At 42.0% G+C, this 12,074-nt stretch overlaps 1 protein-coding gene across 6 annotated transcripts in view; it reads right to left on the bottom strand.

Moving 5' to 3' along the window:
• The window catches only part of ZMIZ1 (zinc finger MIZ-type containing 1), a 345,681-nt gene that overhangs the window by 145,224 nt on the left and 188,383 nt on the right, over nucleotides 1–12,074 (bottom strand). For all 6 annotated transcript variants that reach the window (XM_051617531.1, XM_051617530.1, XM_051617534.1 and 3 more), the window contains one exon: nucleotides 8,305–8,415. In XM_051617531.1, the coding sequence (XP_051473491.1) occupies nucleotides 8,305–8,364 (60 nt within the window). In that variant the 5' untranslated portion in view covers nucleotides 8,365–8,415. The remainder of the gene's footprint in view (nucleotides 1–8,304; nucleotides 8,416–12,074) is intronic.

Below are 12,074 nucleotides of genomic sequence, written 5' to 3'. Positions count from 1 at the left end.
CAAAGGAAAACAGCAAATACTGAGCAAAGACCAGCACCTCTTTATCACATTTTAAGTACATGAAAGTACTGGGTAAGATGAGCAGGGGAGTCAACATGAAAGGGAGGAGATCACAGGCTAAAAAACATGAGAAAGAGAACAAATAAAAACCACAAACATCACTGAACTGCAAAAAAGCAAGGTGCCCAGTAGAGAGCTGTAAGGGAACAAAACCTGTACTAATGCAGATTTCCATAGATGCTTCTCTCATACACTTCATTTCATACAGAGCGTATGTATAAAGCAGTATTGTTTTCAGAAAAGGTGAATGCCTGGAACTCTAATAGCCTTGGTCTGCCACCTGGTTCTCCTATGAGATCTGTGAGGAAGATTGTGCATCTATGTGCATATGCAAGAAGCAAGGAAAGATATTGCAACCTTGGCTTGTATGTTTACAAAAGCATTAGAGATGGATTTAACATGTTGAGCCTCAAGCACAGAAGGTAGTAGAATTAAACAAAAATCACTCCCTAAGTCTGCTGGTCAGAATTACATTGCCATCTTCCTGCTCTCTACCTTTCATATCTACGTAACTGCAATATATTTATTATATATTTTGATATAACTTTCTGGAATGGAACATGCAACAAATAAAAACTGATTTTGTCATAAACCCATCTACTGCTTTTCGACAACACCCTCCCCTGAATATGAGGAGACCGTGGCGTTAGGGTCCAAAGACTGTGACCCAGATCTCCTGAAGACAGAAATCGGGGACACTAGTGGCAATATGTCTTTCTGTTCATGTACTGATAAATGGTAAAACAGGCCCATCTTTGTACCCTGCTTACCACCAGCACCTGGGCTGCTGTTATGCTAGCTGAAAGCACTGAGAACAGTATGGTTTACAAAACACTCAAAACCAGAGGGCTCTGAATTGTATTTCCTTAAGCACTCTCAAAGAGTGATTTTATGGGAAAAAAAGTCAAGAAACAAAGGTACAACTGTTTTTTCTTCTCTAAGGCCATGCTCAGTGGCGCAAGGCTCCAATCTATCTTTAAATTTTCAATTACAGCTCAACGAAATTATGAAATCAGTTTGCCTAACCAGTTTACTCACTCTTCTTGGCAACAGAAACAAACCATTTTCCACTAATAACTCCCTGTTATAACATGCTAGTGTAAGATGTCTCTGTACTTGATTACAGCAACAATACCAAGGCTTCTTTATCGTTCCAATAGACAATGTAGCAATACAGGAGCTTTCTTCTCTAATGCCCATGTGATTTTCAGCAAGTAGTTTCAGTCTGAAGTACCTTGACCTATTAATTGTTTTTATTGATGAAAATAGACTTATTTGTTCCAGACTTGTTTACTTGCCTCCATTACAAAATAAAATCTAGTTTCACAATGTCTTTGAGCAGAAGAGTACGTGAAGGATAGTGAAGACAAGGTTCAGGATCACCTGAGGAACCTGAACATGCATAAGTCCATGGGACCTGATGAGATGCATCCCTGAGTCCTGAGGGAATTGGCTCATATAGTTGCCAAGACACTTTCCATGATATTTGGAAAGTCAGGGCAGTCAGGTGAAGTCGCCAGTGACTGGAAAAAGGGAAACATTACACCCATTTTTAAAAGGGGTAGAAAAGAAGATCCTGAGAACTATCGACCTGTCAGCCTCACCTCTGTGCCTGGGAAGATCATGGAACAAATCCTCTTAGAAGCTCTGACAAGGCACATGGAGGACAGCGAGGTGTTTTGACACAGCCAGTATGGCTTTAATAAGGGAAAGTCCTGCCTCACCAACCTAGTGACTTTCTACAGTGGAGTGACTACATCACTGGACAAGGGAAGACCTACGGATGTCATCTATCTGGACTTCTGCAAGGCCTTTGACATGATCCCCCACAACATACTTCTCTCTAAGTTCAACAGATATGGGTTTGATGGGTAGACTGTTCAGTGGATAAGGAATTGGCTGGATGGTTGCATTCAGAGGGCAGTGGTCAATGGCTCAATATCCAGATGAAGAGGGGTGATAAGTGGTGTCCCTCAGTGATCTGTACTGGGACCAGCACTGTATAATATCTACATAAATGATATAGACAGAGGGATTGAGGGCAACCTCAGCAAGTTTGTAGATGACACCAAGCTGTGTGGTGTGGTCAACATGCCAGAGGGACAGGGTGCTATCCAGAGGGACATGGACAAGCTAGAGCAGTGGGCATACATAAACATCATGAGGTTCAACAAGGCCAAGTGTAAGGTCCTGTACCTGGGTAGGAGCAATCTTTGCTATCAATACAGGCTTAGGGATGATGTGATAAAGAGCAGACCTACAGAAAGAGAACTGGGATATTGGTGGACAAAAAGTTGGACATGAGCAAGCAATGTGCACTCACAGCCCAGAGGGCCGATCACATCCTGGGCTGCATCAAAAGAAGCATGGCCAGCAAGTCAAGGGAGGTGATTTTCCCCCTCTACTCTGCTCTTGTAAGACCCCATCTCGAGTACTGTGTCCAGCTATGGAGCCCTCAACACAAAAGGGACATGGACCTGTTGGAACAAGTCCAGAGAAGGGCCACAAAAAGAATCAAAGGGCTGGAGCATCTCTCCTATGAAGACAGGCTGAGAAATCTGGGATTGTTCAACCTGGAGAGGAAGCAGCTCCTGGGAGACCTTATAGCAACCTTCCAGTACCTGGAGGGGCCTACAGGAAAGCTTGGGAGAGATTATTTGCAAGGGCTTGTAGCAATAGGATGAGGGGCAATGGCCTTAAACTAGAGCAGGGCAGATTTAGATTAGACATTAGACAGAAGTTCTTTACAATGAGAGAAGTGAAGCACTGGAACAGGTTGCCCAGAGATGTGGTGGAGTCCCCATTCCTGGAAATATTCAAGGTCAGGCTTGACCAGGCTCTGAGCAAACTGATCTAGCTTAAAAGGTGCCTGTGTATGGCAGGGGGAGCTGGACTAGGTGACCTTTAAATGTCCGTTCCAACCCCATACATTCTATGATTTTACAATTCTATCACACAGGCAAAGTGGGAAGTCTACATAAATAATTACATGTTATGAACCATTTAATAATTTGAGATTCGTATCACAGCATTTTGAAAAGTTGGAGCTGATGGTTTTTTCCATGCAGCTCTTTCCAAATCAAGGTGGTTTAAAGCCGTCAAAGAATTATCACAACATCCCTTTACTGCAACATTATTGTCAATAGCGCATCCTTCAAAAATAAGTAACACTACTCAAGAGTATAAGGTCAGTTGACAACAGGGAGAAAAAAAAAAAGCACTGACTCAGATTTACATGTATGTACATGTAAATGTACATGTACATGACCCTGACTTACATGTATTTTCTCTTTGAAAACAGTTAATACTAACATCCACTTGATGAGGAGTGCTGTAATTGGGAAGCAGGGAAGTGTACCCACACCAACTTTACCAGCCCGCCTGTAAAGACAATGGATTTTATTATGCCCACTGGAATCTCATCAGATAAACAAACTAGCCAAATATTGCAAACATCAAGAAGGTGTCTTCTTCTTCCTCCCCTCCAGAAGTGCTTCTGCCACTTTGCCTCTTAGCTCTTTCCCTTGTGGCTTCACTGCCTGAGCCAGAGCAGTCCGTACCAGGATTCAGGATCTAACAGGTCAGGAATATTGATTGACAAGTTTCCAAATGGGCGAGAGTCAGGAAAGCTGGTCTGCTTCTCAGTTCTTCCTGAACATACTTAACTCCAGCAGAGGAATATTCCAAGACTGAGCACAAAAACAGACAAAGAATTTGTTGCTCCAGGCCTCAGGAAAAAAAAAAAAAAATAAAAAAATTATAGCTAATAAGATGACATTGATGGACCATTCAACCAGTAAGCTGTAACACTCAAGGCCCATTAAATGTCTTTGTACAGAAAAGAAAGGTCGTTTTCACCATTAGCCTTACTTTTGCATCCTAGCTCATATTCAGCAGCTAAAAAACCTGTAACATTCATATGGGTTACAACAAAAAAAACACATACTCTAAATAAATGAGCCTTTTGTAAGAATACTTCTCATTTTCAGAGTTCTTGAAAAATGAAATTTTCATGAAGCTGTATTAAAACCATTTCAGCTATCATTTCATACGAGTCCATATTAACCAGTCCAAAATATATTAAGAATGGCATGTTTAGGACTGCTGAGCATTTACATGAGACTGCAAAAATAATGCTGAAGAGTAGAAGAATTAGCTGGGAAGAAATAACGCAGGGCTTAAATGCTGTTGTGTACATGTACAAATAATTCTGTTTTCCCCTGAATTGCAAGCAACCAAAACCCAGTTGCTGAAGGATGAAAGAAATGGGTCTGTTTGTTTCCCAACTGAGCTAGAAAAGACCAACACAAACACACAGCAATTACAACTTTTAGCATATCTCTCTGAATGGTAGGCATTATAAAGCATCACAACTGCAGCAATTCAGCAAGCTTTCTTGAAGGAAACAGGAGAAATGCTAACCTGTTTCTAGAAGTCAGCTATGCCATATGTGTCTCCAGTTAAGTGGGATTCCCCAAGTGATCCAGCATCAGTTGATGCTATTTCTCCACATGTCCTGATATAATGTGACACAAGCAGCAGAACCAACCTTTCTGTTCTCACCACAACCAAATACTTTTGACACCAGGGAGCCTTTTCATACTTCCATTTAACGTGATATTAAATTTCAGCACAGCTCTAGTATGTGCCCTTATAACTGTCTTCAACACAGCAAAAACACACCACTCATCTATTCTGAAAGGTGTGGCTTCCTTGTAACTTAAATATAGACAGATTTTCTTCATCTTCCTCTTTTCAAGAATTTCAGAAGAGATATATAGAATCTTTACAAATTGACTAACAGTAAACAGAGATGACAAAAGATACAAGCCCCTAGATTTCAAATAGCTCTAAGTTTTGAAAGTGGACCCATGAGGGTGAGAGTAGACAGAAGATGTCATGCAACTCACTGATTTTTGCCTGGTATTTGCTCATATCACGTAAGGAAAATAATGGACAGTGTTTAATTAAGCCATATATCTGTCTATTAAGAGGAAGTTTAAGAAAACCAGTCAATTATCTTTCAGGTCTTCCTATGCAGTGGGACTCAAGCTGGCTCCTTCAGAAGGCTGTGCCTGGGCCCCAGGCATGAGGGAAACCCTCAAATTTAGTTCTGCACCCACCCGAGTCACCTCCTGCTGCCCCGAGTTCCAAGGTGGGCAGTACATTAGAGCCAACTGAGCCCTGAATACTTGGCAGATAAACAGATTATTGCTGCAGCCTTGAACAGGGCAGTTCTCAGGAGCTAGCAGACCTTTGCTGAGCACAAAACAATTTTGTGGTTTTGTTTGTACAGACAAAGTATTAAAGAAAAAAAGTGTGCACCCTGAAGATCCATCCTCCATCAACATACCCTGAAGAGTCTCCTGTGTCATGCCAAACTAATTACATGTGTTAAAGGAAGGCTGTTACTTTGGCTTTTTCCACCATACATAAAAAAACCCCTGTATTTCATTTTAAAGCACATACACTTAAAAATACTGAGGGAATCAGTTACAAAGAGACCACACAAGCTGTTCCAGCTTTCCACAGAAGTCTGGATTTTTTTCTTTAAGTGTAAATACACATCCACCTCTTCAGTTTGCCCTTTCATCTCATCTGAAACACTTCTTAACACACACACTTCATTTCCTAACTAGCTGAGCATATACAAGTTTCGGGTTTTTAACTTTAATGCTCTAAAAAAGATGAAGGCAAAACACAACCTTGATCCTGGAACAGAAGTCAGCAAGGATATTGTGGGTGTCTCAAGTCACAGGGCTGGGAAGAAAGAAGCCTGTCTTGACCCTGTGTTGAAACCTGATCTAGTTAAAGAGGCACATGGGTTACTGTTTATAGCATTTCTTAGGGGCTGGGGTGAGGGGCAGGGAGGGAAGCAGTCAGCTCTCCAGTCTGGTAGCATGAGCTACTAACTGCCAGCAAGGTTCTCAAAAATGCAGATGCCAGGCACCTAGGAAGGAGGGTTTTCCTCCTCCCTTGTTGCAGTGCACCCTGCATGTCACTGCTGTGTTAACCACCCCAAAAGCACACATCTCTTAAGGAGAACATCAGTACTGTTAGTTCACAGACTAGGAAGAAAGGATAAAAGACTAGAGACTGGGGAAGAAAAGACAGGCAGAGTTTTCATCTGACCTTTCAGTTAACCCCCAAAATTGGTGAAGATACATTGACATGGCCATGCAAAGTACTGCTTTGCTCCCCAAACCAATGTGAACATAACAGTGTGTGGTCCAGTTCTCTGTGGGCGAACTGGAAATTACTCTTCGTGGTTCCACACTAATTTTGCCAGCTAATGACCTGTCTCAAAGAACAGGGTAAATGTCTCCAAGCTGGAAATTGATGACCCTGTGACAGAGATAAGTCTCCTCCAAAAAGCTAGTCAGAGTTTCTGTCAAGGTAAAAGCACAAGATCTCGGAGCTATGAGAAAGCCTGTATAGAACACAGGCACCATGAATTCACAAGCACACCCAGGTAGGATACCTCATCAGGCATCCTTTGCTGTCTGAACAAACAGAGCAGCTATGTAAGCATGCTCCTGCCCACCAGAAAACCCTGAGCTTTCTTCCACACAGCATCAAACAAAACCCTGAATGCTCCACGAATGCTGGCAAGTCTGACCTTTCTCCCTTCCCCTTAGCCTTCATCACTGAAGGAATATCCTAGCTGTCCATATAAAGCAGTATAATGTATAAATGGAGTTAGTGGTGTAACTGACAGTAGCTATTACATGGCAAAAATATCTCTTCAATACTGTAAGAAATGTAATTTGATATTCTTTTATCTAATGAAAATAGCACAAATTCTCTATGCAAAAAACCCAACAGCTCTAGAAAAAGGAACTGAGCAGCATCCTCCATTTGTCTCCACTTGATCTACAGGTCTGTTCTTATAGCTGGAAGGTTAAATTGTTCTGCAAGTCACTTCATTCTTCATGCTATGGGCTAGAATGGCCAAAGAGGACGCCAATTTGTGCTAGCCAAGAGTATGCTTGTTCTGAACCAGACAATTGTTCATAAGAAATTGGGATGAAATGCCAAAATTCATATTTCCCTCAGGCCTTCTAAAGGGCCATGAGATACATTAAATTTCACCATAGAGTGATGAAATAGAGAGAGAGGCACCACTGACCACGACTGGATTATGATCAGCAATTTTGCAGGGATTGATTTGTATTTCTGCCCCTTGACCTATGAACTAGCTTTGTTTGATTTATTCTGAAATCTTATCTTACAAAGAAACAGAGAAAAAATCAGTTGGTTTAGGTATGAATTCTGTTCTTTTTTCATATCCCCCAAAGCATCTGCATGGCCAGATGTGCAAATAAACACACATTTTCTGTCCTTTGCATTAGACCACATTCTAGAAAATATAAACCTCTAGTAATATCTAGGCAAAAATGGCAAAACATAATCATAGAGTGTTGAAATTAAGTGAGTAGAAACAGATAATCATAGACTCTTAAAATATCTCAAGTTGGAAAGGACCTTTAAGGATCATGTAAGGATTCTTGCATGCAGAGAAGAACATGTGTGAGGGGATGATACATGCTGCCTGCAACATCAGACAGCAAAGCTGACTGAGAAGGATGCAGTGGGGAAAGATGCCATTGGCTTGTTCCATCCTTCCCTTTATAGTTTAATCTGGTTACAAAAGTGTTTGCAAGCACAGTTAGAGTGGGGAAATGTGTAAATGAGACTTATAACTCACTGAAACGCGGTGGGATCAATCTAAGGGCCCTTCATCTTCACAAACAGACGCTTCTGGAACTTTTACTTTGCAAATGAAATTTTTTACATCTCCGTGCAAACTGATTAACCCAAGCACTTGCAGGTATGCAGACATCCAAGTTCAAGTCTCCAGGTAGTACAGGTCTTAGGTCAGACATTAGATTGGAATAAAAACTTGCCCATCAAAATTTTGGATTACTGTGCTCAGAGCACAAGTACAATGGCTGTCCACTGTGACAGCTTCAGGGCAGAGCTGGCAGAACTAGCAACATGCTGCTTTCAACAGAGACAGATGTGATAAGTCTCCAAACTGAAGATTTCTTAGGAAGGTGAAAGTTTGGCTTTTGAGGTTTATACACCAGCTCTTGCCACAGATATTCTCTTTGATGAGAATACCATATCTCGTTACTATCACTCTCTGAGACAAGGATATTCATGAAGCAATAGGCAAGCATAACGCACAACGCACCCTGCCACATAATGCTCTAGCAGCAATGATCTCCACCTTCTGCTTACCTGTTTTATGCACTGCAGCCGGTCATTGGTCTGCTGTATGTGCCTGTCCATAGAATTCATTTTGATTGTCTCCACTTCCCTTCTACCTGAAAGCCATTAAAATCCCTCGATCTGCAAGACAAAATGGATAGTAAAGATCACTGAGCACAGTCCATGCGCTTCTACCACCTAAACAATCAAGCAGAGTCACTTGCAAGAAGCCCCTGAACATAATGCAAGATTAAATAATAATAATACAAATAACAGTGATGGTCTGACTTTGGCAAGGACAAGGGTATAGGGATTCTTCCTAACCCAGAGTACCCTAAGCCCACTATTGACACTCCAGATGTGAAATTATGTTTGTGGACACAGGTTGGTACTGGTGCCATCAACATTAGCCCTGCTCCAAATATTAGTTAAGGTTTTTTTCAAAGTCATGCTTTATGTCATACTCCATGATCACACATAAGCAGCTCTTCACCAAGATAACAGTATATGTCTGGAATCAAGAACAACGCCTGCAAGAGGAGAAAATTGCAGGTGCTAAATCAACACACACATATACCATGCTGAATTTGCCATTTACCTCTCCCTTACCCCTGCATTCAGACTGGGGTACTAGGTTAGCCATAGCACAAAGAGCTCTACTGATCTGAAGGCAGAAACAGCCAAAATGCCACTCAAACTTGGACCAAGAGCAAGACAAGCACAAGTAAGCATAAGGAAGCCTCCTGGCGCAGTCATGGTTTGCATTTCACTGGACCCCTTCCACCAATTCCCTCTCTCTCTCCTTGCCTTATAGTTTTTCTATAGTGGCAGAACAGCAGATCATGAAGACAGAAGCCAACAACTAATCAGCTGTTTCAGTCCATAATTCACATTACTGAACAGTTTTCATTGTGACTTCTACTTGTTTATATTTCAAACAGAACTGTATGAAACTCCAGCCTGTGCTTAATAAGCTGAGCAGTTTAAAGTTGTTTGTTGTTGTTTTTTTTCTGGAACTCACTTCTAAGGAGCACAGAGATGTTTCACAAATACATACGCATACATATGTATACTTTGCTGTTTCAATCACTTTCACGGCATCTGAAATGGAAGTGAATGCCCGGTGGAACATGAAAATAGTCTTTGCCTACAAATTCCTGTATTCTTTTACTTCAACAGAGCAGTACAGTCCAAAAAGTTGTATTCTCAGACTCACAAATAGGGAGTGGGCATAGATTCAGAAATACATACCCCCATAAAACTTTATACTAGTACAAGCAATGTCCCAGACTTGCACAGAAACCTCTCCCTCCTGAATCTCTTCAGAGGCACTGAGCAGACTGGTATTCAGAGAGCTGTCCATGAAAATCTCTTTTCCACTCCCTACATACACATAAGAGACAGCAAATTTTTCAGATAGTTGTTTGGTTAGAGAAGCTGGCTGCTCACCACTTACACATGACTCAACATCTCTCCTGCTAAAGTACCTCTACAAGTCCAGCACTGTCCATAAACAACCCCCAGAAGGAGAAGAGTATTCCCTGTGGTGAGAACCCAGACTGCCTGGCTGTCATGGCGAGACAGACCCCAGACCACAGCATCTGCATACATCCCACACACCTGAGCTGCCTGAGATTTCTGTACCTAGCTGATAATGTTCTTCCATGGCTCCTGCTGGATTAGACTCAGGGAAAGCAATCTTTCCTGCTAGACAGCTAAATGAGGTCTTACAACTGCAGCTCAAGCTCTTGATCTCTACACTTGCACAGGATGGTTCAATGAAGCACTCCTGTCAATAAATTATAATACTTATGAAATGGAAAAGCCAGTTTCACATATAAGTACTATAATTTGATTATGCCACTGGCACCTTCTCAATAGCAAATGGCATCCAAATGTCCTTTAACAAATGTAAATTGATATGTTTTATTAAAAGCAAGTAACACAGTCTTATCTGCCCGTAAGACCCCCAAACAGACCTCAGTAGTCACAAAGTTTTATCTCTCAGTGGACAGAAGAGGTATTTATCAAGAGATAAGCTAGCCCAAACATGACATTACTTCAGCAGTGATTCATCTTAAAAGCTGGGACACATTATCTGCATTTTAATTGAACATCAGGACAGACGGAGAAGGGCATGTTGAAAACAAATACAAATATACACAGGCACGTAGATTTCTGCTGAAATATTTTTTTGAAAAAAAAACACGCAAACTGAGGCTTTTTTTTTTAAAGAAGTCAGGACATTGTTGCTTAATAAATCATTAAGCATAATACCATATTTCTGGTTGACTTTGTAACACAACTTTTGTCTCTTTTGGTATTACCTATTTAACCTTCTCAGTGCCACACAACCACATAGAGAAACTGGGAGCCAAGTTGAAAAGAGTATCTGTCCCAAGAAACAGATACATACACATACTCTGTAGTGCCAGAAAACAAAATTCTCAAGTAAAGCCAGATAACAGCAACACTCAGATTCATGGCTAGTGCCATCAGGAGCAGCCTTGGGTGTTACTGACAATATACTTCAGGGCTGGGAGACTGCACTGAGATTTCAGAGAGACAATTATTTGCATTCATGAACTGTCACTCATGCCAATAAACTAGTCTGCACAGTGATTTATCAACTGTACATATGAAACCACCCCAATTCGCTGCCTTCCACCATAAACAAAAACAAAGTTTGCTATCAGCTACCTGAACCACTGCTTACTATTGTCCTTTTCCAAACCTGTCATTTCTCCCACACAGCATAGCTTCTCACAGCCCAATTGGAAAAGCTGAGGGCAGAGTGCACAGACCTAACTCACATGACTGAGAAGGAGCCCAACAGGGCTCCTGGAGGAAGGACCAGTAAGTAGTGCAGTCCCCTGCTCTCCTATGCAGAGATGCCATAAAATTTCTATTGTAAACTGATCAAATTATGTAGACAGTGAGGTGGATTGAGAGCTGGTTGAGTGACAGAGCACATAGGATTATGATCAACAGTGCAGGGTTGAGTTGGAGGCCTGCAGCCAGTGATGTTCCCCAGGGGGCAGTACTGGCTCTGTTCTTGTTCAACATATTTGTCAGTGACCTAGATGAGGGGACAGAGTGTATCCTCAGCAAGTTCACTGAGAGGAGTGGCTCACACCAGAAGGCTGAGCTGCCATCCAGGGTGACCTGGACAGGATAGAGAGTTGGGCAGAGAGGAACCTAATGAGGTTCAACAAGGGCAAATGTAAGGTCCAGCACCTGGGACTACCCCATCTATGGGATAGCAATTGATCTGCTGGAAAGCAGCCCTGAGGAGAAGGGCCTTGAAGTCCTGGCAGACAGTAAGTTAACCATCAGCCAGCAATGTGCCCTTGTGGCCAAGAAGGCCAAGGGTATCCAGGATGCATCACGAAGAATGCAGCCAGTAGGTTGAGGGAGGTCAACCTCCCCCACTCTTCTGCCCTACAGAAGCCACATCTGGAATACTGTTTCCAATTCTGGGTTCCCTACTGAAAAGGGACAGGGAACTACTGGAGACAGTCCAGTGGCAATTAAGATGATTGGGGATGGAGCATCTCTTACAAGGAAAGCTTGAGAGAGCTGGGACTGTTTAGCCCGGAGAGAAGTCTGAGAGGAGACCTTATCAATATCTATAAATATCTAAAGGGTGGGTGTAAGGAGGATGGAACCAGACTCTTTTCATTAGTGCCTGGTGACAGAACAAGGGGCAATGGGCACAAGCTGGACCACAGGAATTTCCATCTAAACATGAAGAAAAACTTCTTTACTGCAAGAGTGACAAGGTACTGGAACAGGCTGCC

The sequence above is a fragment of the Apus apus genome, chromosome 4 (assembly GCF_020740795.1).
Source record: "Apus apus isolate bApuApu2 chromosome 4, bApuApu2.pri.cur, whole genome shotgun sequence".
Lineage (NCBI taxonomy): Eukaryota > Metazoa > Chordata > Aves > Apodiformes > Apodidae > Apus > Apus apus.
This window is presented reverse-complemented; position numbering and strand designations above follow the sequence as displayed.